The sequence below is a fragment of the Orycteropus afer genome, unplaced genomic scaffold (genome assembly GCF_000298275.1).
Source record: "Orycteropus afer afer isolate SDZICR_OR568_19922 unplaced genomic scaffold, OryAfe1.0 scaffold00196, whole genome shotgun sequence".
Classification (NCBI taxonomy): domain Eukaryota; kingdom Metazoa; phylum Chordata; class Mammalia; order Tubulidentata; family Orycteropodidae; genus Orycteropus; species Orycteropus afer.
Window position 1 is genome coordinate 4,101,908 of NW_006921783.1, and position 13,693 is coordinate 4,115,600.

Genomic DNA, 13,693 nt, shown 5'->3' on the forward strand with positions numbered 1-13,693 from the left:
AGTATAGCAGGGATTGTGGGGCTGGCGCGGGATCGGGCAGTGTTTCGTTCTGCTGTGCATGGGGTCGCTATGAGTCGGAAACGACTCAACGGCACTTAACAACAACAACAACAACATTATCTTTCAATTAAATAAGCTGATGAAGGCTTAATGTGGTTCCTAGAGACTACTGCAAAAATAATCCTGACCCTACAGGGGGAAAGACGACCAAAATCAGTAATAGTGATTACTCTTTTCAAAAAACTCTTCAATACATAGCTTCAAAATCAGTAAAATAAGCCGCTGATCTCTTTTCACAACTATCTGAACAAACAAAAGAATCCTCAAACACACTTAAATGAGAAACTCCAAATCTCAGGTACACAAGTGTATATACCCTAAAGAAGTGAGAGCCCTGACAAGAACAGACATATGCACAACCATGTTCATAACAGCACTATTTACAATAGCCAAAAGATGGAAACAACCTAGGTGTCCATCAACTGAGGAGTGGATATCCAAACTGTGGTATGTATATACCATATGGTATGTGTATACACAATAGAATACTGTGCAACACTAAAGAATCATGTAGAATCTGCAAAACACTGCATAACGTGGATGAACTTGGAGGACATTATGCTGAGTGAAATAAGTCAATTACAAAAGGACAAATATTGTATTAGTCCATTATTGTAATAGTCAAGGAAACATTTATCTGTGGAAGACCATTTTCTTTGTTGGTTTCCAGGGGTGGAAGTAGAGGGGAAGGAATACTATAAGATAGATAGAGATAAGTTTTGATTTGGGTGAAGAAAAGGGCAATGTACCAAATGTGAGTGATCAATATAGTGGCATTGAGGAAGAGAAAAACAGAGGTATGTGGGAAGTACAAACAACAAAGATGAACCCTTTTGCGCATAGTACGTAGTGGTCAGTGAAGGGAAACACGGGTATGTGGGTGGATAGATGGGTATACAGGCTGAAATATTAGGTATGTATATGAAGTGGAGAGTGCATCCAAGAACATGTATAGGGTTGGCAGAAAGTGGTGCAATAACGTTATGTGTATGATCTGAATTCCCAGGTGTATAATGAGGCTGACAAGGAGCAAGGTTGTAGTCACTGCTTGGTCACAGCCAGCTACCCAGAGGAACCGAGTAGTTGAACCTGTGGGGTTGGGACCATAGTCACAGAGGACATCAAGCTCAATTGGCATAACATACTACACAAAACATTGTTCCACCTCCTACTGTGGCAAGTAGAGACTGAGATCTTAAAAGCTTGCAAGCTGCCATCTAGATGTAGTGATGGGTCTCTCCTCGTCCAGAGCCAAGAAGAATGAAGAAAACCAAAAATTCATGGAAACAATTAGTCCTAACGACTGGTACACCATCTGATCTGCAGCCTATATGACTGTGAGACCAGAAGAAATAGATGGTGTTCGGCTACTACTGTCAACCACTTGGAAGAGGATCTCCTACAAAGATCTTTGTAGGAGACAGGGAGAACATTGTGGAACAAAACTCAGAATCATTTGGAGAAAAATAAAAAAGCGGGGAACAGGTTTGCTGGCCTGAGGGAGCCTGGTGGAACCACTGAGACTATGGCCTCTAGCTGCCCTTCAGGTCTGGAATTGAACGCACACCTGTGGCTTCCAGCCAAACAATAGACAGGCATGTCAGTTGAGCATTTACGTGAGATAGATAATCTCCTTGGAGAGAATAAGCATGAGAGAAAGAAGGGCTGCTCAGGCACAGGGAGACAGCTCAGGGGGTAGGAGTGCATGGAGAGATGGACACAGGGAAGCAGTACCTATCGGGAGGAAGTGGGAGGGAAGATGTTGCATTGTGCTAAATTGTGGTCAATGTCAAGAGACAAAGTAGTATGTGAACTGCTATATGGAAAGCCAATTTGCTCTGTAAATTTTCACCCAAATTACAATATAAATAAATAAATTTTTATTGTGATTTGGGCAAAAGTTAACGTAGCAAATTGTTTTTCCATTCAACAATTAATAACCGTTTTGATTTGTGCATTGATTACAACCCCTCTTCCCACTTCCTCTCTGTGTTTACCATTTCCATTCTTCTTTTCCTATCCTTTCGTGCCTTCTGAGCTTTATCCCTGGGCAAATACTGACCTTTTGATCTCTTATGGTAGGTTGTTGTAAAGAGTGCATTACCTCCCTGCTGTTATTGTTCACCTCATAGGTCTGTCTATTTTTGGCTGAAAGTTGAACACAGGGGTAAGTTCCGTTCCAGGCTTGAAGGTTGTCTAAGAACCGTAGTCTTGGGGGCTGTAAAATTTTTGAACAACAGTTTTTGTGTTTATAATTCTTTAGTCAGATTGGCATGGTCTCCTATAATTATTCAGTGACATTTCATCATATTATTTAAAATATAATATTAAGAAGGACTTTGTCCAATGCCTGCCTAAAATCAAGGTCAGGATACATTTACCTAAATTTACCTTACAGAATTAACTTGTGAACGTACCATTTTTAATTTGTTGTTGTTGTTCTTATATGCAGTCAAGTTGGCCCCAACTCATAGCGACCCTTCCTTGGGTTTTCGAGGCAGTATCACTACAGAAGTAGGATGGCCCAACCTTCCTTCATGTTATTTGTAACATGGAATCTAATTTTGAGGGCAACTTCTAGACTAGTTTCGAGTTGGTCCTCTGCTTCTTTTATGTGATCTCTTAAAAGGAAAAGTCTTATTTGAATAAAATAGTCACATGTTTGAAAGTTTTAACTGAGCCCTTTGTCAAAGGAGTAATAAAGAAAAGTGTTGAAATAGTTAAAGATCGGGAAATTGTTTTATTCATTATAACATGAGTTATTTCTTATAGTAAAACAAAAGACTTATCAAGTTGACCTTTTGCCACTTCTGTAGACTGTTTATTATTCCAAAAATTAGGATCCAGCTCATCATTAGAAGAGAATCTGAAGCATAAAATTAATTCAAGTCTAAAATTAATTTTGCTAAGATCTTTATCTAAGCTTTAAAGTCATTTGAAGTAAAATAAAGTGATACCTGTATAAATGTGATCTTAAATTACCTTATTGAGGAATAAACAAATGACTTGTCTATTATAATTGCCTTTGAATATATGTTTTCTTAGGAATAGGTGCTGGAGATATAGCAGGAAAAAATCAGATCCAATTTCTGCTTTATGTTTTTTTGGGGAATGAGGAGAGACAGATAATAAGTAAAATGTACAAAAGTTTTAGAAGTAACTGCCACTTAAAACTCCCAAATGACCATGTACTTTGTATATTTTTTTTATCAACTTTCCTTTAAGATAACATTAATATTGACAGAAGATAATAAAAAGATTAATATTGACAAAAGATATTATATACAAACACACTTGTAATTGAAAGGAACAGAGAATCACTCAAAGCTTCTCAAGTAATGGGAGGTTATTAGGAATACAGGAAGATAAAAATGTCAGACTGACTATTGCCAGGTCTGATTGTAGCACTGAAATGGACTCACATTCAGAAGACTGGAACAGAGTTCGGGAATTTTGCAATTGTCCAGGATCCATTTTAAAGTAAAGATGAGAAGGTTGTGGAGCAGGGAGTTTGAATTAAATGGAAGTGAAACAACTAGAATAGAAATAAGACATATTGATACTACATAAAAATGTAATCAATTCACTGATCCTTATATCTAGAAACTATGGAGTGGCGTGGGTTTTGCTCTTCTCGGATTATTTGCTTGGCATACGGCTTGAATAAGGAACTCTGATGGCATAGTGGGTAAGGCACTTGGCTGCCAACCAAAAGGTCAGTGATTCAAACCCACCAGCCAGCTGCTCCATGGGAGAAAGAGAAGGCAATCTACTTCCTTAAAGATTTACAGCTTTGGAAACCCAATGAAGGTCACTGTGAGTCGGAATCGACTCGATGACAGTGGGGTAATGGTAATGGTACAAATTGAATAAATATGGTGAAAGGATGCAATCATGACATTCACCTCTCCTGATTTTAAACCATGTAGTATCTCCTTGTTCTGTTCAAACGGCTGCCTCTTAATCTCCGTACAGGTTCCTCATGAGCACAATTTCTGTTCTTCATAATGTTATCCCTAATTTATTTTGATCTACACAGGCAAATGCCTTTGCATAGTCAATAAAACACAGGTAAACATCTTTCTGATAGTCTGCTTTCAGCCAAAATCCATGTGACATTAGCAGTGATATCCCTCATAGTGATACCTAGTGACATATTTAAATAAACTTACAGCAGTTTAAAAAGAGGCACAGTGTAAAATTTTGTTATTCTCTAGATATTCACAAAATAAGTCTTTTTCCTAAATGTGTCTACTTCAATCTGAGAAAATTGGATTTGATAGAAATAATATCTACAAAAAGCACAGAAAATTATTGACGTAGACAAAAACTGAATCAACTCTTCTTTAAAATTTTAAGAGGAAAAATTATGTAATTTGAGAAATATTAATTTGGTTCTATAGATAGTTAATCAAGTAATTTAAAAGGTATAGTGGAGTTTACCTGGGAAAGATATTTTCTGAAGGAAAAGTCATGCACGCATCAGTGCTGAGTTAACTGTGATTAGTTAACAAAGTGGAGCATGCTCTGGCTTCTGCCCTTTTTTTTTGTCCCACATAGGCACTGGCCTTTAGCCTGGGTCCTGGAATGAGAAGACATGTAGTAGAGCCTCTGCATACCGGTAATGAAAATGAAACAGAGACTCAGGAAGTTTAGTGATTTGCCAAGACCACACAGCTGGTAAATTCATAAAGCCTGACTTCAGACTCACATTTCTCTGACTTCAAACAGTGTGGTGTGTAAAAATATGCATCACCTATGTAGTGCCTAAGGCACTTGACTGCTAACCAGAAGGCTGGCAGTTCAAACCCACCAGCCACTTCTCGGAAGGAAGGTTGGGCAATCTACTTCAGTAATGATGTTGTTGTTGTTATGTGCCATCACGTCGGTTCCGATCAGTAATGATACTGCCTCAGAAACCCAAGGAGGGGTTGCTCTGAGTAGGGGCCGACTCAACGGCACATAACAACAACAACACTACTTCCATTAAGGAGTGTATACCATACCCAAAGACAATGGAAGGAGGAGAAGAACCAGGACTATAGAACAGTCATTAGAACATGATACAACCTTTTCTAAACTCTTCCCACCTACACACATCTGCCTTTAAAAAAAAAAAAAACACTTTTAAATTATATGTCCAGAGAACGTTCTTGGTGTATTATAGTATAAATTTTTCACTTTCAAAATGCAGTTTAATATCCTTTTCTTCTGAACTAATCGTATTACTTAGAAGATATTATTTACTGGGATGATATCATCATTTGAAAGGAGGCTAATGAGATTATTACCCCAAACATCTAATATAACAGTATGCCAAATCTCAGTTTACAAATTCATGGTTAACAAATATTTAAGAAAACAGAATATCTTAGAAAATATCAAAATGAGAAGAACAGCTGTAAGCATCCATTAATAATTGGAACATGGAATATATAAAGTATAAATCTAGGAAAATAGGAAGCTGTCAAAAATGAAATGAAACACACAGAGATTGATATTCTAGGTATTAGTGAGCTGAAATGGACTGGTATTGGCCATTTCAAAATGGACAATCATATGGTCTACTATGACAAATTGAAGAGGAATGACATCTATAAAAAGGGCATGGGGGTGGCATTGTCTGACCTCCTTTAACTTCAAAAAAGCAGGAGAAAAGATCACCATCAGCATCAGCAGCCAAGGCTCATTAATTCCTATGAAGTGGAGGGCAGACATGTCACCACCCTCCGACCTTTCTACCATTCTGACACCAACTGTCCCTCCCAACAGTATTGTTTCTCTGCTGGATTCATTAATTTGTTGCATTGACCACACAGAACTCACATACAGTGCTCAGGATTATGGGATTTACTAGGGAAGTGGTAGGTTACACTTCAGGATTGGGAGCACTTCAGGGTACAGTTCTTCTATCAAGACAGCTTCTTCTCAGACATATGCAGGCATACTTCTCTCTGGCTTTAGTCTCAGCCCTGTGGCCCCTTGGCCTCTGCCGTACTCAGGCAAGTGTTAAAAGGCTCTTCTAGCTCTGATGATAGGTGCCCAGAGAGGTACCCCATTCCACACAGCGAGCTGCCTGTCTGAAGGCACTCAGCTTTCTCTGGGAGGACCACCACTCTGTGTCTTGTGCCAGTCTTAGCCTCTGCCGACATGGTTTTTCTACTGCTGTCCCTCATCACCTCAGCAAAATGTTACAGCTCTTTCTTTCCTGGATCAAGGAAGTTCAGTGCGGGGATCTCAGATCCAAAGACTCACTCCACTCCTGGCTCTTCTTTCTTGATGGTAGGGAGATTCCCCTCTCTCCTGCCTCTTGGATGGCTCATTTTAAGCATAGTGGGATGGCAAAACTGACCAATCCCTACATTAGGGTTTCATATACCTTATTTGGACAGTCCCACCCCCACAAGGGTACCGTGTATCTTATTGCCGTTATTATCAAACTATTCAATTTTCTTGGTGGACAACAAACACCTCACATTTGCATCTGGTGGGAGTCACAAAGATCAGAGCTAGAAGAGCCATATTAAGTAATTCACTGCACCATAGTGTCACAGTCATCCTCAAAAATAACATTTCAAGACCAAGCCTGATCTTTGATTATGACAGGATAATATCCATATGCCTCTAAGGAAGACCAGTGAATACTAATTTGTGTACCAACCACTGAAGCCAAAAATGAAGAAATTAAAGATTGTTAAACTTCTGCAGTCTGAAATTGATCAAGCATGTAATCAAGATGCATTAATAATTACTGGTAATGAGAACATGAAAGTTGGAAACAAAGAACTATTGGTAGTTGGAAGATAGGGCCTTGCGAAAGAAAATGATGCTGGAGACCACATGACCGAATTTGCTCATATTCAAGTTCAGGTTGAAGCTGAAGAAGATTAAAACAAGTCTGTGAGAACCAAAATACAACCTTAAGTATTTCCTACCTGAATTTAGAGAACGTGAAGAATAATAGATTTGACACATTGAATCCCAGTGATCAAACACCAGACGAGTTTTGTTTTACTTTTTTATATGTAATAGACACATTTCTACTATTATTGCTTTAGATAGCCTATGCTCTTTTAGGAGCTCTGGTAGCATAGTGAGGAAGACATTTGGGTGCTAACCAGAAAGTCAGCGGTTCAAACCAACCAGTGCTCCATGGGAGGAAGATGGGGTGATCTACTTCCATAAAGATTTATAGCCTTAGAAACCCAGTGGGGGTCACTATGAGTCAGGATTGATTTCATGGCAGTAGGTTTGGTTTTTTGGTTTTAGAGCAATTAAAAATAAAGGAACAATGACTGCTTTTTATATTTACTTTCCCTTATGCCATTTCCAGGACTCATTTCTTTGTGTAGGTATAAATACCTGTATGGTATCGTATTTCTTTCAGCCTGAAGAACTTACTTTCTTTTTTGTAGTACAGGTTAGCTAGTGATGTTTTTTGGCAAAAGTCTATTTTTCCTTCCTTCTTGAAAAATACTTTTGCTAGTTATTGATTCTTTGGTTAAATATATAGGAGTAGGTTTTCTGGGCCATTCAAAAAGTTTGTTGAATTTTGTTCTTTCAGCACTTTAAATGTATCACTCCACTGTCTTTTGGCTTACATAGTTTCTGATGAGAAGTCAGCTGTAATCTTTGTTTCTCTCAATCTAATGTGTCTTTTTTCCTTTGGTTACCTTTAGAATTTTATCTTTGGTTCCAAATAATATCAATATAATTTGTCTAGGTTTTTTTTTTGTTTTTGTTTTTTGTTTTGTTTTTGTTTTTAAGAGGAGGGACTTGGGCTGTCATCTATCCTGCCTATTGTTTTCTGAGTTTGTATCTGTAATTTTAATGTCTTTTACTAATTTGGAAAATTCTCAGCCTTTCTCTCTTCTGATATTTTTTTTGCTTCATTGTCTTCCTCTTCTTGGATTTCAGTTACAAGTATGTTAAATCATTTAATTTGTTCTTGGGTTTCAGCTCTTGGGTTTTCTTTTATGGTCCTCCCACCGCCAAGCCCCACCCAGTCTTTTTTTTCTTCTCTGTGTTTCATGTTAGGTAATCCCCTACTAGACTCTGTTGAATTTACTATTGAGCCATTCCAAAGCGTTCTTCAACTTTGTAACCATGTTTTTACTTTGCCTCAAGTTAGTGGGGTTTTTTTTTTTTTTGGTTTTTCCTTCTTTGTGTGATTTGCAGTCTTTCTTCGACAGACAGATATTTTGTAGAGACTTAGCTAAATAGTGTTTTTGCCTGATGAGGCATTTAGTTGTGGGATTGAGACAGTTTAGTTCCTAGTTGAGTTGTATTTGCATTTTATGGTTGCTGTGGTTACTTCAGTGCAGTACAGGCTGTGAATTCCAGTATAGGGTTACCTTTTTCTTAGGGTAGGAGATGGTTTGCCAGAAGATTATTCTCAATGTCTGCTCTACCCTCAACTTTTGATACTGTCTTCCCTTTGTTGCTGTGCCTCCGAGAGGCTTTCTCTCCATGCTCTTCCCTCATAGCAGTATACGGCTGTTACTTATCCTCAGTGCTTACTAGCACAGGAGAGCCGTGCAGATACTGGGCAGGAGAGCATGCTCTGTTACCTACTTCTCTCTCAGTTTTAGGCAAGCACTGTCTCTGGGTCTTCAGAGGGAGAATTTCTCAGTGAACCTACCTCTTCCCTAGCAGTTATCTCTATCTGTTGTTGTTGTTGTTATGTGCCATTGAGTCGGCCTCATAGCGACCCCTCCTTGGGTTTCCAAGGCAGTATCACTACAGAAGTAGATTGCCCAACCTTCCTTCTGAGGAGTGGCTGGTGGGTTTGAACCGCCAGCTTTCTGGTTAGCAATCAAATGCCTTAGGCACTATGCTACCAGAGCTCCTTCTAAAGGCCTAGGGCCATGATACTTTCCTGCCTCTCCCCCTGGGACAGAAGTTTTTTTTTTCTGTTACCTTCTCCCAACAGGGAGATAACCAAAAATAGTTATTCCACAAAATGTATTTTTTCTGTTCTGTTCAAGATAGGTGTTATCTGAAGTCATCTCTCTTGTCTAGTTTTTTGCTAGGTTGAACTATCAAAGGCACTAGAGATACATAGTTTTTGGCATCATCTCTCAGTGTTATTAAATATAGTTATAAATATAATTTAGTAAATACATATTTTTGGTTTTCATATTGACCATGCCAGTTTTATTTCTTGAAATATTCTTTAATCATGAGTTCTGTCGATAATGAAATTCTATGTTGGAAATACCAGACAGTTAATAAAGAATTGTTGAATGGATGACTGAATTTTTGTGATTGCTGTTGCTGTCCATTTCCTGTCTGTCTTTTCTTTATTTCTGATTACTATCATACTTAATCATTTCTGGGTGTGCAAAACATACTTTCATAGTTGTGGTGGTTATATTTGTGTGTCAGTTTTGCTGGCCCTGTTTGAGTCGCGGGGCAGCTGGTGGTAGTTATTCCCCATGATGAGACTGGCAGTCAGCTCCATGGTGGGACCTACCACGAGCAGTTGAGTAGCTACTTTAGGAATGTGGTCTGCTTCCCATATATAAGAAACAGCTTTGGGAATGGTCTCTAGCCTATGGCATGCTTGGACCCTACATGTAACCAAGTCATCGTTCAGCAGCCTTGCCATGCTCTACCAATCCTGAGACTTTGAATGGACTTGAATCAATGGCCTGCTGTGTGGTTTGTTAACATCAGGACTGTGCTATTTTATTTATCAACCTTGGGCTTGTTAGTCTCAGCAGCCAGTAGCTGCCTGAGTGAAGAGATGCCTCTAGCTTCATTGGGTCTGGAACAAGAGACTGAGCGGAAGCCCAAGGTTGAGGGGCTTTCACCCAGCCCCTAGAGCCTGGAACTTTGAACTTGGACTTAAAGCCTCCCGAAATGTAAGAGAATAAACTCCCATTTGTCAAGCCATACCATTTGTGGTATATTCCTGTCAGAGCGGTACTAGGTAACCAAAACAGTAGTCTTTCAGTATTTCTAAACTGTTAATCAGAGAATGTCTTTACTTTTGATTAAAATGGTGCATATAAGTTTTAAAGAGGTTGAAAAGAAGTTCTTTTATTGCACAAAATTCTTGTCCAATTATTGGAACTATTAAAGAAAATCTTTATCCTCTTGGACCTTGATAAGGACTCAGAAGAGAAGGAATAAATATTGTGTTGTATGAGCCAGTAATACATGTTAGATGTAGTATATTCTTGGCTGAATGTAATAACAAAGTGCAAAAGAAGTAAAAGGGAGAAACTTAGCATCATTTCAGTAACATTTACTACAGCCTTTTCTGTAGATGGAAACAAAATTTGTTAAAGGTGATCAGCGTCTAATTCCAAAACAACTGTGAACATTCCTGTATCACTTTCCTCTAGGTGATTTACTGTTCTTTTGGTGGAACGTCCAAAGGGCTACATTTCAATAACTTAATAGTTGGACTCGTCCTCCTTACAAGAGGCAGAGATGAAGAAAAAGCAAAATGTAAGTACTGTTATCTCAAAATGATAATACCACAGCTGTGTGCAAAGAAGATAACACAAGTGGCCAATAAATTCTTGGGGAAAAAAAAAACTGTACATAATCAGTCATTAGGGAAATGCAATTGAAACTACAGTGATAGATACCACTTCATTCCCACTAAGATGGTTAAAATAAAAAAGACACTAACAAATCTTAGCAAAGATATAGAGATATTTGAACCCTCATACAGTGCTAGTAGAATTGTGTAATAATATAGCCACATTGGAAAACAGTTTAGCAGTTCCTCAGACTGTTAAACATTAGAGTTACCTTACTGTATGACTCACCAGTTCCACTCCTAGGTATGTTTGTTGTTGTTGTTATGTGCCATCAAGTCGGATCCAACTCATAGCGACTCCTCCTTGTGTTTCCAAGGCAGTATCACTACGGAAGTAGATTGCCCAGCTTTAATTCCAAGGAGTGACTGGTGGGTTTGAACCGCCAGCCTTCTGGTTAGCAGTCAAGTGCCTTAGACACTGCACTACCAGAGCGCCTCCTCCTAAGTATACATCCCCCTAAACTGAAAACATACATTTACACAAAAATGTGTACACGTATTCATAGCAACATTATTAATAAGTTAAAAAAAAAGGAAACAACCTAAATGTCTATCACCTAATGAGTGGTTAAGCAAAATATGATATAACCATACAGTGGAATATTAACTCAGCAATAAAAACGAATTGAAGTATTGAGACATGCTACAATATGGATGTTCACTAAAAATGTTACGCTAAATGAAAGAAGAGAGTCACAAAAGGCTATGTGTTCTAGGATTCCATTTATGTAAAATGTCAGGAGGTAAATTCATAGAGATAAAAAATAGGTTAGTGGTTGCCAAGGATTTATAGGTGAGGGAGAAAATGGGAAGTGACTGCTATGAGATATGAGATTTCTTTTGGGGTTGATAGGAGTGTTCTGAGATTAGATACTAGTGATGATTGCACAACACAGTAGTTACACTAAAAATCACTGTATTGTATACTTTATGTTTATATTACACAGAGTATAACATTTTTCTCTAAAAATGCCTAAGTTTTTATTCTTGTCCACTAGTTGCTGGATCTTTCTCTCTTCTTCCATCCTTTTCTAACCTGCCCTCTGACTACTTCTTCTGAATCTCTCAGAATCTTCTTTCTTTCTCCTGAATCTGTTCTCACCTCCCCCAAATCATAAAAAGTTTTATTGAGGTATATAATTGACTTAATATAAAGTATACATATTCAAAGTGTACATTTTGATATATTTTTGATGTATACACCCATTAAATCAAGATAATGAATTGGGATTTAACTATGACCCTGGGTTTTCCAAATTAGCGTTCCTCCAGCAACACATATATACACTGGCTATAGGCAACTAGTAATTTAAAATAATAGAATTTCTTGTCACAGGCAAACAAGTATATTTTTAAAGTTTATTTATTTTTATTATACTGTGTTTCAAACATATATACATATATATATTTCTACACATCTTTATTGTTACCTAACACCATATCACATTTGCTCCAGATCCTGTTTTTTAAGAAATAAAATGATGTAGCTGCAGGTGAAGCTCTCTCTGTGTCCTCTCCTGGATCCCATTCATGTTCTTCCTAACTTAGCAGAGTTAATCACCCTCATGCATATTTTTACATATTTATGACATCTTCATGTATCCTTAAACATATCTTCAACTTTTTTGCAAATTTTAAACTTTCTAATAGATGGTATCATATTGTGTGGCTTACTTTGCAATTTTTTCCCCCTGAATATTAGTTTTTTATATTTATCCATCTTGATGCACAAAGCTGAAGGTTCTTTATTTTAACTGCTATATATAATATAGTATTTCATTGTGTGTGTGTGTGTATTTCTCAGTTTACCAGTTTTCTTGTAGGCATGCATCCTTTTTTCTAAATGTTGCTGTTAATGAACTATGCTCCAATGAGCATCCTTGTGCCTTCTATGCACATATGGGAATTTCTTAAGGGTGGAAGTGGAGTTGCTATGTCAGACAGCTTCACTTTTACTAGTTATTGTTAAGTTGCTCTCAAAATTGGTTGCAGTAATTTATACCACTATTAACAGAATAAAAGAAGCCCCATTTCTCTACATTTTTTGTGACTCTTGGTATTGTTACACCTAAACATGTTGCAAATTTCATGTTTGAAGAGATACTACATTGTTGTTTTAATTTACACTGCCAGGTTATTTTGAGGAATAAGTTAAATTACATGTATAAAGTGTTAGGCACTAGTCATCTTTTAATAATTGTTACCTTCCTGTTCCTTTCCAATTTCTGCTAGGGTATATTTAATCTGTGGTAAAATTAATTTATTCTGTCTTTCTCCTAGACATTTTTAGTCTTTTTTCAAGTGAATCTGGAAGCTATGTTATTCGGGAAGAAATGGAAAGAATGCTCCATGTGGTGGATGGTAAAGTCCCAGATACACTCAGGAAGTGTTTCTCAGAGGTAGATTAAAAATTTATATTTCATTCCTTCCTTTTGACAAAGTGTGAACTCAGTTGTCTAATGAGTTTGGCTGTGATGAATAGATGTTTATGTGTAGCATATTCTTGACATTTTTCTCTGTAGTATCTGCATTTCCAACAATTTATGTGTTATGATCAAAAGCCCATGACTCTCATTACTGCTGTATTTGTGAATCTGAAAAATTTCAGTTCAGTTGTAAAGGAGCTGTCTGTACCTCTGGTGTAATAAAACATTCTCACTCTCAACCAGGACTCTGAAATCGGTAGAATATTCCCAAAAGTGCTGTCATATCAGTTGCCCAGGTACTGAATCTTCTATCTAGGTCCTCCATTCCCTCAGCTTCTTTGAGTTCTAGCCTTAAAACACATTAAGGCTCTTGGGCACAAGAGTTTTGGGGGACTTACTGCTTTTATTTGGCTATGTTATAAGCTAAATAGGTATCTCTGGGTTTGTCTAACAGTCTAACCTCTTTTTATTTATTTATTTTTAAAATTGAATCCAAGGCGGTATCTGTATGGAAGTAGATTGCCCAGTCTTCCTTCTGAGGTATGGCTGATAGGTTTGAACCACCAGCCTTCTGGTTAGCAGTCAGATGCTTTAGGCACTATACCACCAGAGCTCCCAATTTTATTTATATATATATATATATATATATATA

At 37.6% G+C, this 13,693-nt stretch overlaps 1 protein-coding gene across 1 annotated transcript in view; it reads left to right on the plus strand.

Annotated features, from left to right (window-relative positions):
- USP32 (ubiquitin specific peptidase 32) overlaps window positions 1–13,693 on the plus strand; it is a 237,571-nt gene that overhangs the window by 115,465 nt on the left and 108,413 nt on the right. The window contains exons 4-5 of the mRNA XM_042781920.1: window positions 10,413–10,518; window positions 12,896–13,014. Coding sequence (XP_042637854.1) covers window positions 10,413–10,518; window positions 12,896–13,014 — 225 coding nt within the window. The remainder of the gene's footprint in view (window positions 1–10,412; window positions 10,519–12,895; window positions 13,015–13,693) is intronic.